The 15,976-nt window shown below is 39.1% G+C and overlaps 2 protein-coding genes across 3 annotated transcripts in view; both read right to left on the bottom strand.

Annotated features, from left to right (window-relative positions):
• Window positions 1-4,634, bottom strand: part of LOC106674813 (E3 SUMO-protein ligase ZBED1) — a 132,254-nt gene extending 127,620 nt beyond the window's left edge. Inside the window, exons 1-3 of the mRNA XM_076883539.1 lie at window positions 3,451-4,634; window positions 2,647-3,266; window positions 2,376-2,559 (exon numbers count right to left, since the gene is read on the bottom strand). Of these exons, the coding sequence (XP_076739654.1) occupies window positions 2,376-2,559; window positions 2,647-3,266; window positions 3,451-4,315 (1,669 nt within the window). The 5' untranslated portion in view covers window positions 4,316-4,634. The remainder of the gene's footprint in view (window positions 1-2,375; window positions 2,560-2,646; window positions 3,267-3,450) is intronic.
• Window positions 1-15,976, bottom strand: part of asic2 (acid-sensing (proton-gated) ion channel 2) — a 404,006-nt gene that overhangs the window by 287,066 nt on the left and 100,964 nt on the right. The gene's annotated exons all lie outside the window — the stretch shown is intronic.

Raw genomic sequence — 15,976 nt, forward strand, 5'->3', positions numbered from 1 at the left:
AAATTTCAGTAATTTATGGATTGGATATTTTGGTGAACTTTAGTAATAACCGAATTAAGACCAAAAGTGATTTGGTGAAGTCAAAGTGACCTTTAATCACCAAAATCAATCAGTTCTCCCTTTAGTCCTCATAAACATTTGTGCAGTAATTCACGAAATTCCCAAAGGACACAAAAGAAGTTCATAGCTGATCTAAAAGTGTGCTTTGAAGATACCTGTGACACCTGAACACGCTGCTGAAAATGAAGAAAGTTGCTGTGTAAGTTACAGGCTTGCAGACAATGCAAAATTAAAGTTAATGGATACAGTGCAAAATACAGCGTAATCTACTAAAATATAACAAATTCTATTTATTTTTTTAAACTTACTCTTTTGTGAAGTGGACGTTGAGGTTGTAACTGAAATAAATAACTGTCACATGCTTTCAATAGATATTATTAGCAGTCAATTAAATTGAGAAGTTGTTTGAGCGAGTGAATTTGTTTAAAGATTTATCAGATTAAGTTGGATTAGAACTGCCAGTTATGGTGGAGAGTGGACCCTGAGGCAGACACAGGAGCAGTAAACAAAACCATCATTTTCTCTTTTTTTTTAATAAAAATCAGGAGAACCAAAGTCCAAGGGGCAGAAAAATAAAATAGAAATGAAAAAACAAATGCTAGGGGAAATAAACAGAGCACAAACCCACAAAGTGACAAGAACAAAGGTAAACACAGGACTACAGGCTTTTCTCATTTCTCTAATTTGAGTTTGCTTGTCTCCTCTGTCCTCCTGCCTGTGGCCCCAAAATTGTCGGTATGTCATGCTGAAGGATGGCTTTATTCCTAAAATGGATCTGGAGGAGAGAGAAGAGAGAAAACATACTGGAGGATCTTTACACAGATGTATCCTTTGCCCAACCATGGCGAGAGGGACGTGCTTACAGCTAGAGCACATTTGGCATTTTGTAAAGATGAACAATTAACTCCTTTCACAAGTATGTAATTTCAAAAAAAGTTACATCATGTTGTTGTAAAACATATCATGAAACCTAAGAGATACATCGATCCAAGTTTTTCAGTTCTGATCCAAAACAAACACCTTGGTTTAAGGTATTTATGGATAAAGAAGGCCACAACTACAAATCTGTGTGTTTAATACAATCCACCCAGGGGTATTTAAGCATATGCCACCCACCTAAATAGGTGGTGCAATGCAAACACATATAAGCTGTTTTTGAGTCTGCTTTTGAGTCAGGATCAGACCGATATCAGTGCATCTGACATCTGATATCATTAAGTATATCAGATGTCAGATTGTTTTATTACTATGTGCATATTAGTATTGTACAGCACTTTGGTCTACCAGGTGTGTTTTTAAAGTGCTATATAAATAAATGATGATGATGATGAAGTATAGCTGTAGATGAGCTAAAACAAAACTATCTATAATCTAGCTGTGACTCCTGTCATATTTAATTGACACCACTTTTCAGTGACACCCTGATGATTTGTGATGAGCGAGTATTTACTCACTCTTTGAATTAAGCTGTTCCAGTCACTTCCATGGCCACAGGTGTATGTAATAAAGCACCTAGGCATCCAGACTAGGGCTGCACGATATTAGGAAAACCTGCGATGTGCGATAACTGTGATCAATACTGCGATAACGATATGACTTGCGATAAAATAAATAGCAAAAAAAAAACAAAAAACAAATACATAATTTCCGTTTTACTGCACAGTTTTATTTAATGAAAGCTGCTGTATTAGCAGTGTAACAACAAAGTGCAGTCAAACATTGAAACATTGCCCCCATAAAAAAAATTTCTGAGGCTTGAATTCTGAAAGACATCCTTCCCGGTCTCTATAATTAGTTTTAAATAAACATAACTTAAATTATACTGCAAATTATCTCTATGCAGTTGTTCATCATTTTACCACTCACCAAGTAGTTATGATGCAAGTCAAAACTGGAGTGGAAACTTTACTAGATTAAACTATAGGTAAGAACTTGTCTGCTGTGGGAACACACCAAAGAACAATTGTCTACCTTTGTGGTCGTACTGGCCAAGACTAATATTATCAACAATTAAGAACAATGTAGGTAGTGTATTTTTGTAATTTTTTGAAAAAAAAAAAAGGTTTCTCTATCTTGCATTCATCCTTCCTGAGTGAATGTTTTTTATGGCAAGTTCTTGTTAAGGAAAACCAACATGTTTACTCTCCAAGGTTTTAAACATGTGCGCTGACATGTTACTATGTTTCCTGATGTACTAAAAAGTCTCTCTGAAGGTGAGCTACTTGCAGGTATGCAGAGATACTTCCTTGCAAGCTTGCTTAGCTGTGGGAATGTCATTTTGTGGAGTTTCCACCATGCCAAGGGGTCTTCCTCACTGTCTATGGCCGTGGATAGCAAGTAGCTGTTAAGCTCAGCTTCAACAGCTTGTGAGAGATGCATAAAAGAGGAGGTAGGGATTGGAGCTGCCTTGAAGAAACTGCCCAGGGACTTTTTTGCCTTCTTCAGGGGACGACTGGGTGGATCACCTGTCTGGGCCTCTGGTTCAGCGGAGCTTCTCTCCTGGAACAGAAAGCAGATTATAAGAAAAGTAAACATTTTGGACTAAATATGAATTGAAAGGTTTTATATATAAGCATGCATGAATACCTTCTGTGCCACTGCTTCCATTTCTGACATCACTCTGGTCTTGATGTCTGAGACTCGATCAGTGCTGGTGTAGCTGACTTTAAATCTGGGATCCATGAAGCACGCCATGTCCATAAGTTCCTGGGTAGCTGGATTTTCATATTTAGTAATCAGGTACTCGAGGATTTTCTTCTTAATTGATTTTGTCAAATCACTGTCTTCTTCCTTCTCTGCAAGCACCGACGTCTTCATCAGATGAAGGACTGGTTTTACATATGAAACACTAACGTAGCTCTCACCAGACAGGGCATCTGTAAAGTCTTGCAGGGGGTGTAATGCCTGGTTGACAGACTCCAGTACCTCAAGATCCTGCCAAGTAGGAATCAAGTGTCTTGATTTCTTGTCTGCTGAGATGACATCAGAAATGGCCCGCTGCTGCTCCAGGACTCTCTCAATCATCTTCTGCCTGGAACCCCACCTGGTTGGGCATTCTGTGATCAGTGTGTGCTCTGGGAGGTTGAGCTTCTGCTGTGCTTTTTTCAGAGCCATCTTTGCTTTCCAGCTGTGGCAAAAATGTCCAACTAACTTTTTGCAAAGTCCAATGGCTCGGGCAATGCGGGCATCATCTTTGATAGAATTTTCTGGAGAAATAAGAGGAAACAAAAAAACTGTCATGTTTAAAACCTTTTTTTTTAAAAAAAAAACTAATTGAAATTTATAACTAAAGTTGTCTAAAAAGGTAACATTATCCTTATCAATATCAATTTGATAATAATGTATAGCACATTTTCATTGCTAAAAAGATCTGCCTTGAATAAAACTTACCGATTGCAAGGTGCAGCCTGTGTCCAAAACACTGAAGTCTGACCCAGTTGTTTAGCTCCGTGGCTCTCACAACATTGGCACCGTTGTCTGTGGTGATGCACACTTGTCGATCTTCTTTAAGATCCCAGCTGGCTAACACCTCACGTAATACATGGGCTATATTTTCACTAGTGTGGGAGTCTGGAAAATACACAGTCTCTAGACACCGTGTTTTCAGTTCAAAGTCTTCGGTGAGGAAGTGCACTGTGAAACTCATATATGGTTCCGTTGTACGACTTGACCATAGGTCTGTAGTGCTTGCGTAGTTTTCAGCTTGGCTCAGTTCAAACATGACGGTCTTGCGGCATGTTTCATACATTTGTGGAATGGCGACATGTGAAAAGTAGTTTCGTGAGGGGATGCGGTATCTCTGGTCCACTTTATGTATCAGACTGGTGAAGCCCTCTCTGCTAACTGTATTTATAGGCATCATGTCTTTAGCCAAAAAATGTGTAATGGCCTCTGTTATTTCTTTGTACCGCTTCGACGTTTTCTCATAAGGAATTCCACTTGAAAAACTCTGATACAGAGACGGCTGTTGGACTGCTGCGCTCTTTGTCTTAACATTAGCAACCTTTGTTTGGCTAGCCCTATCTTTCTGGAACTCTTCAAACAGTTCTCTGTGGTTGTATTGAAGATGATGGTGGAGATTAGTCGTGTTTCCTCTGGTGGTTGCCACGAGTGTTCGGCAAGTTTTGCAGAGTACCTGTGTTTGGAGAACGTCGTCTTTATCAAATCCAAAGTACCTCCAAATAAGTGAGGTACTATTTTTTTTTTTAGCCACGAGTTCAGTAGCATTCTCGTCACGCGTCTCGCTCTCAGCCATTACAACTCTGACTCGTTGCTGCAGCGTTGTTCGCGCCCGACCTGCGTAGGAGGCGGGCCTCTAATCCATTTGATTGGTTAATGCCGTGAAGGGCTCTATTCGACTGGTCAAATGTGTAAATGGATTTCTTTGATTGGTAAATTCTTTACAGCACGTGTGTAAACATTTTAAGGTACCCAATTATCGCAGTTTACGCCGTCTTTTGCGATGGGCCCATCGCGCAGGCTGATATCGCGATGACAATAAATTTTCGATTTATCGTGCAGCCCTAATCCAGACTGCTTATTCAAACATTTGTGAAAGAATGGGTCACTCTCAGGGGCTCAGTGAATTCCAGCATCGTTCAGTGATTGCACAACCTGTGCAACAAGTCCAATTGTGAAATTTTCTTGATAATAAATGTTTGACAATCAACTGTTTGTGGTATGCTAATAAAGTGGAAGAGACTGGGAATGGCAGTAACTGAGTCAGGAAGCGATAGGCCTCATAAAATGCTGAAGCCCAACTTTCTAAAAAGTCGATCACTACAGACCTCCAAACTTTACCTCTTGAGCCACTGTTCATGAGATTAGCTCAAGAACACTGCATGGATGGTTTCCATGGCCGAGCAGGCGCATCCGAGTCTTACATTACTAAGCGCAATGCAAACTGTTGCATACAGTTGTATAAGCATGCCACTATTGGACTCTAGTGCAGTGGAGAGCTATTCTCTGGTGGGAAAAATCACTCTTCTCCGACTGGTAATTCAATGGACAAGTCAGGGTTTGGCAGTAGCCAAGAGAACAGTACTTATCTGACTGCAGTGTGCCAAGTGTAATCTTTGGTGAAGGGGGGATTATTGTGTTGGGTTGTTTTTCGGGAATTGGGCTCAGCCGGTGGCACGGTGGTTAGCACTGTTGCCGCACAGCAAGAAGGTCCTGAGTTCAATTCCTCCATCAGGCCGGGGTCTTTCTGTGTGGAGTTTGCATGTTCTCCCCGTGTTTGCGTGGGTTCTCTCCGGGTACTCCGGCTTCCTCCCACCGTCCAAAGACATGCAGCTTGTGGGGATAGGTTAATTGATTAATCTAAATTGTCACTAGGTGTGAATGTGCGAGTGAATGTCAGTGTGAATGGTTGTCTGTCCCTATGTGTTAGCCCTGCGACAGACTGGCGACCTGTCCAGGGTGTACCCCGCCTCTCGCCCTATGACAGCTGGGATAGGTTCCAGCGCCCCCCGCGACCCTGAAAAGGATAAGCGGAAGTGAATGGATGGATGGATGGGCTCAGCCCCTTAGCTCCAGTGAAAAAATCTATTAATGCTTCAGCATACTAAGACATTTTGGATAATTTCATGCTAACATTGTGGGAACAGTTTAGAAAGTTGGGTCCCTTCCTCTTCCAACATGACTGCACACCAATGAACAAACCAAGCTCCATAAAGTCATGGATGAGTGAGTTCGGTGTAAAGAACTTGCACAGAGTCGTGACCTCTGACAGAACACCTTTGGGATGAAATAGAGCAGAGACTGCGAGCCAGACCTTATGGTCCAACGTCAGCGTCTGATCTCACACACGTGCTTTGCGAAGAATAGTCAAAAATTCCCATAAAAACACTCCCAAACCTTATGGAAAACCTTGCCAGAACAAGGTCGTGAAGGTAGACGAGCGAATACTGTATGTCTGTCAGGAGTGAGGCGCAAGAAGGAAACTAATCTTCAAAATAAAACAGTAATTAAATTAACAAACAAAACTGAGAAAAAGATATTTAGCAGGATGACAGAGACAGGGGAACACAGAAAGCAGAAAACAATAAACATTACAGAAGCAGTACAACACCAAATGTACAAAAAGTGTACAGTACATTCTTGGTAAGGGCTACTTATTTACAATTCCTGTGTCCCCCCATTAATAACAGAAAGGTGATGATACTGCACAGCAGTTGTTTATTGCTGCTGTGGCAGAACAATCAAGTGGTAAACTCTGAAAATAACTGCAAATCAATTCTAAACACCTAAGGCATCTGCCGCTTCACAGTAGCTTCCAGCCGACCCACGCACAGACTACAAAAGTGAGGGAAAAAAAAATAAAACAAAAAAATCAACCTGCATCTGCAAATTTTACAATTATGGATCAGACCTGACAACAGCTTCCACTACTGACATCACCTTCTGGAAATAAAACATCTTTATTGGTTTATGAGCCTGTGTCAAACTCACGACTGCACACTCAGCAAGTGTTAAGCGAGTGAGTCAGCTTGTGTGTGTTTCCAGCTTAGTGAGGGCGTGAACTTATCCTGTTAAGTTATCTTTCAGTGCCATTAATGAGCTCCAGATAGCATCAATCTCCATCTCCACAGTCCCTTCGGACACAAACATAGTAAAGTAAACACACAGATGAGTGATGGAGTGACGGAGAAAAGATTTTATGAGTTCAAGGGAGAAAATGTTCAGATTATTCAGAAGTAGCAGATAATGAGGTCTGATTGAGGAAGCAAGTTTATCGGAAAATGCCCCATGGTGCCAAAAGGTGCCAAAGCAATAAGCAAGGCTCCTGATAGATGTAACGCATACGCACACATACGGGAAATACTACAGGCTGTTTATGAAATGGTACGGATGAATAACAACAAAAAGAGAATAAAGCTTTACTATTTAAAGCTGATCATAAGCATGTTTGTAAGTGCTTCCTGTCAGATGGGATGCTGTTATGTAGTGCAGTTTTTCCACTCCCATCATCTTTTTTTAAACCTCCTTTAATGACATGCAGTTTATTATTTCTTTGTTTGGTTTTGCTCTGTTTTGATTGGATATCTAGTTATATGGACATTTCACAACACAAAGACTTGGAAATTAAATGTAATGACAATTTTTTCTTTTTATTTTGCATTAAAACACACATATAACATACAATTATAGCAGGTTTTCTTTTGCTTAAGGAAATCATAAAAAATTTAGGGGAAAACACGCTATGAGTGAACTCTTCACTAATTACAATTTCTCATGTGTACAATGACCCAAATTGCTGTGTCTTCTGCTCAGTCTGAGACCCACAGTGATTACATTTGATAAATTAGCATCCAGCTGTGTTTTCTACTGTGTCGTCTACAGAGTGTGTGCTTGTTCTTTTTGTTTGTTTGTTTGTTTTGGGATTTTTTCCAATTTGTTGTGGTTTTCTGGGCTATAACTTTACTGATTTGATTTATTTCCTCTGCACTAAAACTCATTTCCAGCAAGCAGGCAGCTGTTTTCACTGGGGAAAAAAACAAATATAAACAAGATACAGAACCCACGCGCTCACACAGGAGCTGACAATGACTTAAGACTCATAATTCACCAGTTTAACACAAAAATACATTCAAATAAGTGCTCTGTCTCTGTTGGATGAATAACCAAGAAAGTTATGATTTAGAGTTATGTAGGAACAGTGAGAAGTGTATTAAGGAGACGATAATACCTCTGTCTGTTTTCATCATGGCATCACTATGTTTGATTAAAAAAGGTCACTACAAAATGGTTTGTCCACAATCATTCTCACGTTCTTTGATTCTTCATCAGCAAGACAAATGGCATTTATTATTGATGTTTCAGATAAATAAGCACTGTGATACTCCATGATTGAACTACTGTATCGGAAATAAGAACAATTGTACTATATGTATTAGGGCTGTCCAATATGACCAAAATCTCATATCCCGATATAAGACATCTATTGTCCCGATAACGATATAAATCACAAAAATGAAACATTTTCTGTAAATTCTGTGAATCTCGGGCAGCTCGACTTGCTGGAAGTGTTTCCAGCTGCGCGTCATGTAGCTGGAGTGTTTTAACCGATGCATGAAACGATACATTTTTAGACATAAGTTGTAACGGCCGCCGTTTTCTTTGTGAGTATTTATTACACGGCGTGCTGCGGGGAAAAGCCTGTTCTAACGTTTGAGTCTAAGGTCTATTTTTTAGCACCTGGCGGCTCTTTTTTTACTTCTCATCAGTAAATAATCTGCTCTTTCACGTGATTCAGTTTATTTTGAAAAGTCTCAACAGGATCTTGAGCTTTATTGTGAAAGGTTTATGTGGAACATAAACAAGCGGACACGCGATGGTGTTACCGTTGTTGTTGCTAACCACCACGCATAAAAACAGGCGCTTGTCCGTCAGTAGTGTGGTTATATTAAATATAAGAGAAAGAGAGAACTTTAAGAAATTAATATACAGTGACCATCAAAACGGTGAAAAAATATTGCCGTAAACAGTTTATTTTGCAACACCACGAAACAAACGATAGCGTAAAATGAAACAATAGACGTTTTTATATCGTCATCCGATATATATCGTTATATCGAACAGCCCTAATATATATACGTTTTTCAGTGGGTAAGCGGAACTACATTAGTGCCAAAGTCATGAGTCAATAATCTTAGATACAGTGACATTCAAAGGATTGTCAAACAAGCGTGCATATGTTACATAAATATAATTTTAAGCAAGTTTATAGTACTATTTTTGGTCTGCAAAATAATCAGAAAAATAGATAATGCCACCTTCTTCCCCATAAAGAAAAACAGTTGACGCTTGCAACTGCACAGCAGCGAGGTTTGTGAAAATAAAGCAAAAAACTGAAAGAGATGAACATATTCATCAAAAAGCATCTTAGCAAAACATAAAAAAGTATATAAAAGAGACCCAGACATCGCAAGAGAAGACTATATAAAAATAAAATAGGATCCAAGCAATATGGACATCAAACTGGAAGATATACAACAAACTAAACGGGACACCAGAAGAGTCAAATGGATAAAGGAACGACGTGAAGCACAGTATAAGTTTTTGTGTTCACTAACGTACTTCATGATTAATATCCGGTCTAATTATCCCTCATCATTTAATAGTAAAGACAGGAATACAAAGTCGTTAAGAGAATTAGAAACCTGATATTGATCCTGACAGCAGCATTTTCAATCATATCAAGAACAGCTGTAATTATTATCAGGAAAAAACTAAATGAAATTACAAATAGAGATCAGATGTTGTCAATAATTAATGCTAATAGCAGAAGTATTTAGGGCAATTTTAATAATATTAAAGGACTTATAAAGACCCCATTTAGGATTATAGCCATCTCGAACAATTACAGCGTTTAAGGATGATTTAATAATTCAACACTGGGATAATAATTCAAGAAAGATGTGGATATAGCCTTCAATAAATTTATAAGGATATTTAAATTATTATATGATAACAATCCAAAAAGTTAGAAATATAAAAATCATTTATGGTTAACCAAGGCGATACGAAAGAAAAACAATCTTTATACAAATTTTATTAAAAGGAGAACTAAAGAATCTGAAAATAGACAAAGTCTAGAAAAAATAGGTTAACTGAAGTTTGTATCTTCAATATACAAGTTTCTTGTTTACAGTCTGAATTATTAAAACTTCATGATTTAGTTCATTACAATACAGCACAAATAATGTTTAGAGCTTCAAAAAAGCCATTACCAGTTAATATTTAAAATTATTTTTTGCAATACAGGGATAGAGGGTTTGGGGGAGGAGGGCATTAGGCTGAAAGAGGCATTTTCAATATAGATATTTTTACCGCTAATGTGTTAAATATACTCAGGGAGCAGGTGCACAACCATATGACTGAGCTATAAATATGTGAAGGGGGTGAGAGTACATAAGTGTTACTTCTTCCCACTGCTTTTTAAGCAACTGTTGTACTACAGGAGAGTGTTTTCCTTCCTGTATATTTGCTCTGTTTGGTATATATGCTCTAAATAAATGACCAAATGAATGAAATGAAGGTGACAAATGCAAATGTTTGGCCACCACACATATCTAAGAGCTACAATATTTTAGATATGGCATTTTCAAGTAGATTTCACATCATAATGTATTTAAGAAATAGCAGTTAACAGGAACAGTGCAGGCTAAATCTATGGTTCAGAAAACTCTCTGAGAAACCTGTTCAAAGATTTGATGAAAGGCTAAATCAAACGTTTTTGATTTCAAAAGGCCTTCAGGAGAATTAAGACTCTGGAGTACTCAATTCCACAGAGCAGTCAGATGAAAACATTACATTAAATATCTTTGGACAGACCTTAAAAGACCAGTACGTGCAACACAGTCCCAGAATCTCTCTAAACTCAAGGGCTTTTGCAGGAAATATTTGTATTAATCCCACTCCAAAACAGATAAGGTTCTAAGCTGCTACAAAGTCTCTACAAGCTAAGGTTCTTGTCAAAGATTTAGTTAGTAATGACCCGACAGGATGTGTAAAGTTCTTTTGTTACTTATAAATAATGACGAGAAGCACCACAGTCCAGGATGAGACAAGGAACATCCACGAATACATCACGAAGATGGCCCCAACTGACAGCGTGCTCAGTGAATACCTCAGGCAGCAGAAACCCAAGAAAGTGGAGGAAGGCGATGAACCATCATGGCCTGACAAAGCTGGACTGAAAGACAGCACGGAAGCACTAATCATGGCAGCACAGGAACAAGCACTGATCACAAGATGTGTGATAGGCTGGGGTCTATCACACCAGGCAAGACCCCAGGTGCAGGCTGTGTAAAGATGCCCCAGAGACAATCCAGCACATAACAGCAGGGTGTAAGATGCTAGCAGGCAAGGCATACATGGAACGCCATAACCAAGTGGCCGGCATAGTGTACAGGAACATCTGTGCCGAGTATAACCTGGAAGTCCCGAGGTCAAAATGAGAGACGCCCCCATGGGTGGTGGAGAATGACCGAGCTAAGATCCTGTGGGACTTCCAGATACAGACGGACAAAATGGTGGTGGCTAACCAACCGGACATAGTGGTGGTAGACAAACATGAGAAGACGGCCGTAGTGATCGATGTAGCGGTTCCGAATGACAGCAACATCAGGAAGAAGGAACACGAGAAGCTTGAGAAATACCAAGGGCTCAGAGAAGAGCTCGAGAAGATGAGGGTGAAGGTGACTCCCAAGCTAGGCGAGTGGCTCCAGCAGATCCCGGGAACAACATCGGAGATCTCTGTCCAGAAGAGCGCAGTCCTGGGAACAGCTAAGATACTGCGCAGGACCCTCAAGCTCCCAGGCCTCTGGTAGAGGACCCGAGCTTGAAGGATAAACCGTGTGTATACATATACACATATACATATACATATGTATGTGTGTGTGTGTGTGTGTGTGTGTGTGTGTGTGTGTGTGTGTGTGTGTGTGTATTCTTTTTTTTCTGTTTCTATCAGGAAACAGAAAGAAAGAGTTGTTTTCTTCTTCTTTTCTTGGTCATATTTTCTGTAATTCTTCTCACCTTCTGCTTTCTGAAAACTTGTTTCTTGTCTGGTCTCACCTATCATCCTCCAGACTAACTAAGATCCGTGTCAGCGGTTCAAAAGACAGAAAAGGTCGAAAACCGTTCTTCTATTACAAGCTCTGTGGCCTTGATGTTTAACACACAGATATAGAGGCAAGGACACAGTCGCTAACCCATGATCCACTCATTGTCCTTCTACATGGCCCAGATCAACAACAGATCGTGGGGATAAAATGATCAGCACAGCGGCTGAACTGCAAAATAAGAAAATGAAAATCTTTTGCAAAGACAAATCCCTCATACTCCGATAGAGAGCGCCTATTTAACTGAGAATAAATTATGTCTGATAAAAGCCTGCTGTGTAATTGTCTTCTCCAAGTCTTTGTTCACAACCGATTGTTTTTAAAAACACAGTTAAGATATTATTTATGATTTATGACTGAAAATGCGTGACTGTCACTGATTACCTTCAAACGCTTACCCAGGCATTCTTACCTCCAGCTGCTGTTAGTTTATGGATGACTGTTATCATCTGACCTTTTCAGTTTGCTAGGTAATCAAGAAATCTTTACTGCATCATAACTGCATCTGTATCTTCTTTTCACTTGACTATGTAATAAAGGCTATATAAAATGACTTAAAATAAATCTGTCCCACCTCCCGGATCAAAAACATTTGATTAAATTTAAAAAGTGAATTACATTGCACAATATGAACTCGCCATAAATGAAAGCCTATGGCTAATGTTTGTGAAATGCAAACGGTTCAACTGCTTACTAAAGTTATTTGATGAACACAGATTAGCTTCCATACTAGCACATATCACAAAAAATGCTAATTTTAGAGGAAAGTGAGAAAAAAGTTGTGTTCGCTGTAACACAAACTGTCAGAGAAGCTTTCAGAAGAATTTGAAAAGGCTGTTGTCAAAATAATTTTAAGTATTCATGAAGAAGAAGATCTTAAGATTGATAGAAGCTGTCCATCTGTGGCATTAAACTTGAGTAAAAGCAGGCACCAGCTTTAAATTTGAACTTCCATAAGAAGTATATTTGACAGCGAGGAAATGTCCCATTAATTACATCTTACAAGAGAACAGATAGAGACATACAGATTATATAACAAGCAAACTTCCTGTAACAAAAAGAAGTCTTGTGAATGAAGAGTTACACTGAGCTCATTTTAACAGTGTATGACAGACCAAATGACAAATACACATGCAACGTCTGCTCTGCTCTCCTAAACATAAGGCCTGCTAATGCAGCAGGCAAGGCATATCATTACTTCCTCTTATCTACCTCACAGCACAGCCTGCCTGCCAGCCAGTCCCTCCTCCTTCCCAACTGTCACCAACCCTTCTCAGCCCCCACAACCTCCCATCTGCTCACCAGTTCACTCAGGGACGAGGAAGAAGGCGAGCAACCATGCAGGAGATTCAAACACCCGGCAAATATGTTCTGCGTACACGACAAAAGAGACTCAACCTCCTAAGGACTTCATGCTGCATCTGCACCTTCTAACACACTTGCCTATATAATGGAACATGACGAATGGGCCAAACAGAACAGGAATTAACAGGATTAACTATAAGTATTGTTATAGAGCTGCAAATCCACAACAAGCCCAATAGCCACAATAAAAGTTCCACCCTCTCAAACTATCAACCGTTACTCATTAGATGTAATTTTATATGGTCTTTGAGCGATTTTCCCAGCTGTCACACAACTGTTGATTTTCAGTTAGCTGTAATTGATTATTGTAATTATATTGATCAAATTACAATTATCTGTCACATTTTTTCATTGATTTTAGTGACAACAATGCTTTTATTGCACCGTCATGTAAACAGAAAACTGCTTTCACATCTTCAAGTTTGTACCAATCTTTGCATCTCAATAAAGTCAGGCCTCCTGAGTTGCCTACATTCAGTGCATCGCCTGGAAGAAAAATAAAAAAGATCAATTAAAGAAACTGTACCAGTAAAAAGAAAAATATAAAATAACAAGGCAACACTATCACTTCTACATAGTGTGACATGCCTGTAAATTAAAGCTCCCTTGCACACAAATAAGGTGTTTATTGATCTAATTTGGGGTGGCTGTACCTGCATGATGGATGTGAAAAGACCTGCAGCAAAGTATTCAACAGCAGCAAAATCAGTATTTCTCTGAGGTTTTCCATAAAGCAGAGATATTGCCATTTCAGAAAAATAATTATGCAATAATAATTATAAGACCTCTTTTATATAGTGAGGTGAACATGTTCCTGAAGCCTTTGTTACTCGTGTTTATTGAACGCACATTTTTGGCCAGATGGAATACGACTGTGTTGGAGATTTCAATGTGTCTTTGTCTCTGTGCAGGAACACTTTTATGGATGTTTAGAGCTAACACTGGACAATTCACTCAAGCAAATATTGCACTGTTTTTCTTGGTCTACAAGCATTAAGTGGAGTTTGTAGTGCATTTTCCAGCAGTTGAAAAAGTTGGTTGCCTTGCTTCACAGTGCAAAAGGCACTCTTTGCTATGATTTGTCCTTGGTTAACATCAATAACATCACTTTCTTTAGAAATCCAAAGTATTTCTAAAGAACCGAAGACGATCTCCTGTGGGCTACAAGCTTTTCAACGTCTGTTGTGCCAGACATTTGAATTTTTCTCTATAACAGTCTTTAACATATTATTACTCATCCAGACTACTCCGGGAAACTGCAAGCTGCACGGTGCAGGGGACAGCTGCGATTGGCAGGTGCAGACACATGGTCGTGCAGTGATTTAGCGAGGGCTTGATTTGCTTTTGCTTTGCATTTTATTGGCAGAGCACACGTTCTCAGTATTACTGAATCATATTCCTTTAAGCCAAAATAATCATCAAGATTAAAATTTGATTAATTGTGTGGCCGTAATTTCAGTTGTAACTCACTCAAGTGCCCATTTCTGTTGCATCATATTTACAGACGTGTAGCATAAAAAATGGCCGAACCTGCTTAAGTCTTAATGTATTGCTTTTGAACTTAAATAGAAGACAAGAACAAACTGTGGTGTAAGTTTTAGCACCATCCTTAATTACTCCACGCTCTGGTAGATTTTAGGCAGTTGTGCAAATGATGATTAAATTTCTGTTTTAGCAGCTCGAGATGGATTCAGTCTCCTCTTTTATCCCTGTGGTAGCAAACAGACCTTCCTCGGTTCCACTTTCAGTGAAGTTTAAAGAAGTTCACAGAATCCATTCTTTACTCTACTCGACCACGTTTCCTGTACAGCAGACTGGCACACAACACTAATTAGGAATATTTCAAACTCAAAGGCTAACAGTTGGCAAAGTGCCGATTTCATCAAAAGCTGATGTTTTTCTTTATCAATCGTAACATTAGTGACTGTGAGCAGAGAACTACCTTTTAACTTGCTTTTGACGAAACATCTGTTCGCCAAAACTACTCTGACTCAACCAGATGTCGTTTGCGCCAAGTTGTTTTCCAAGTTGATGAGGTTACAGGTAATCTTTCTGAAGTTACCTTGTTATCATATTTGGGTTTTGTTTTGCTGTGTTAAAAAAAAAAAATCAAAACGTTTTAGATTTTTGATCTAACTTACTCAGTTTTTCTGGCTTTTTAGTCTTTAATCAGCTGCTTTTGTTGTTATGAAAGTGACTGAGGATTACTCGCCCAAACTTTTGCAGAAGATGAAGTTCCTATTTCCTCTAGGTGCTTTTTCTTTTCTTTCTTTTTTTTCACAAAATAATAATTAATTTGTGGATGACATATGAAGACAGCCTTGCTTCAATATCATTTGCTGCACAATATGTATTTACTTTGTTTCATGAGACAAGGTTAAACATGTGGGAAGATGACCGCAGGTTTACATAATGTCAAAGGAGAGGAGAATAAACAAGTTACTTAAAGAAGAACCTGAGAAATGGAGAGAGAAAGATATACTGTAGGGAGACAAACAGTAATGGCAAGGAGGGGATTGTGGGTATTGCTTTGCTGGATCATAATGGATTTTCACATGCTCTAGTCAGTTGGTAATGGGAGCATGTGAGCTTTTAGAGTATGAGTCAATGCTGGCGGGTCATACAGAGGTCACACGTGAACAAGACAGCACCTGGGGCCAAAGGACGACTTGAATTTGACCGATATTTATCACCACACATGTAACATTTGGTGAATGTAATCACATACAAGAGGGAGTGTGTTAAATCAAGATCGACGGTGGTTCAGCAGAGTCAGTGTAAAAAATACTTCAGATTAATGTTTGTATTATACTCCTCTACCGATCCAGCATGCAGAGCACAAGGAAATATGAAAAGAGAAGTAGACCATAAAAATGATACTGAATAGGATGGTGCCACAGGAATGATGGATGAGACTGGCAATCATA

Source organism: Maylandia zebra, linkage group LG4 (assembly GCF_041146795.1).
Source record: "Maylandia zebra isolate NMK-2024a linkage group LG4, Mzebra_GT3a, whole genome shotgun sequence".
NCBI lineage: Eukaryota > Metazoa > Chordata > Actinopteri > Cichliformes > Cichlidae > Maylandia > Maylandia zebra.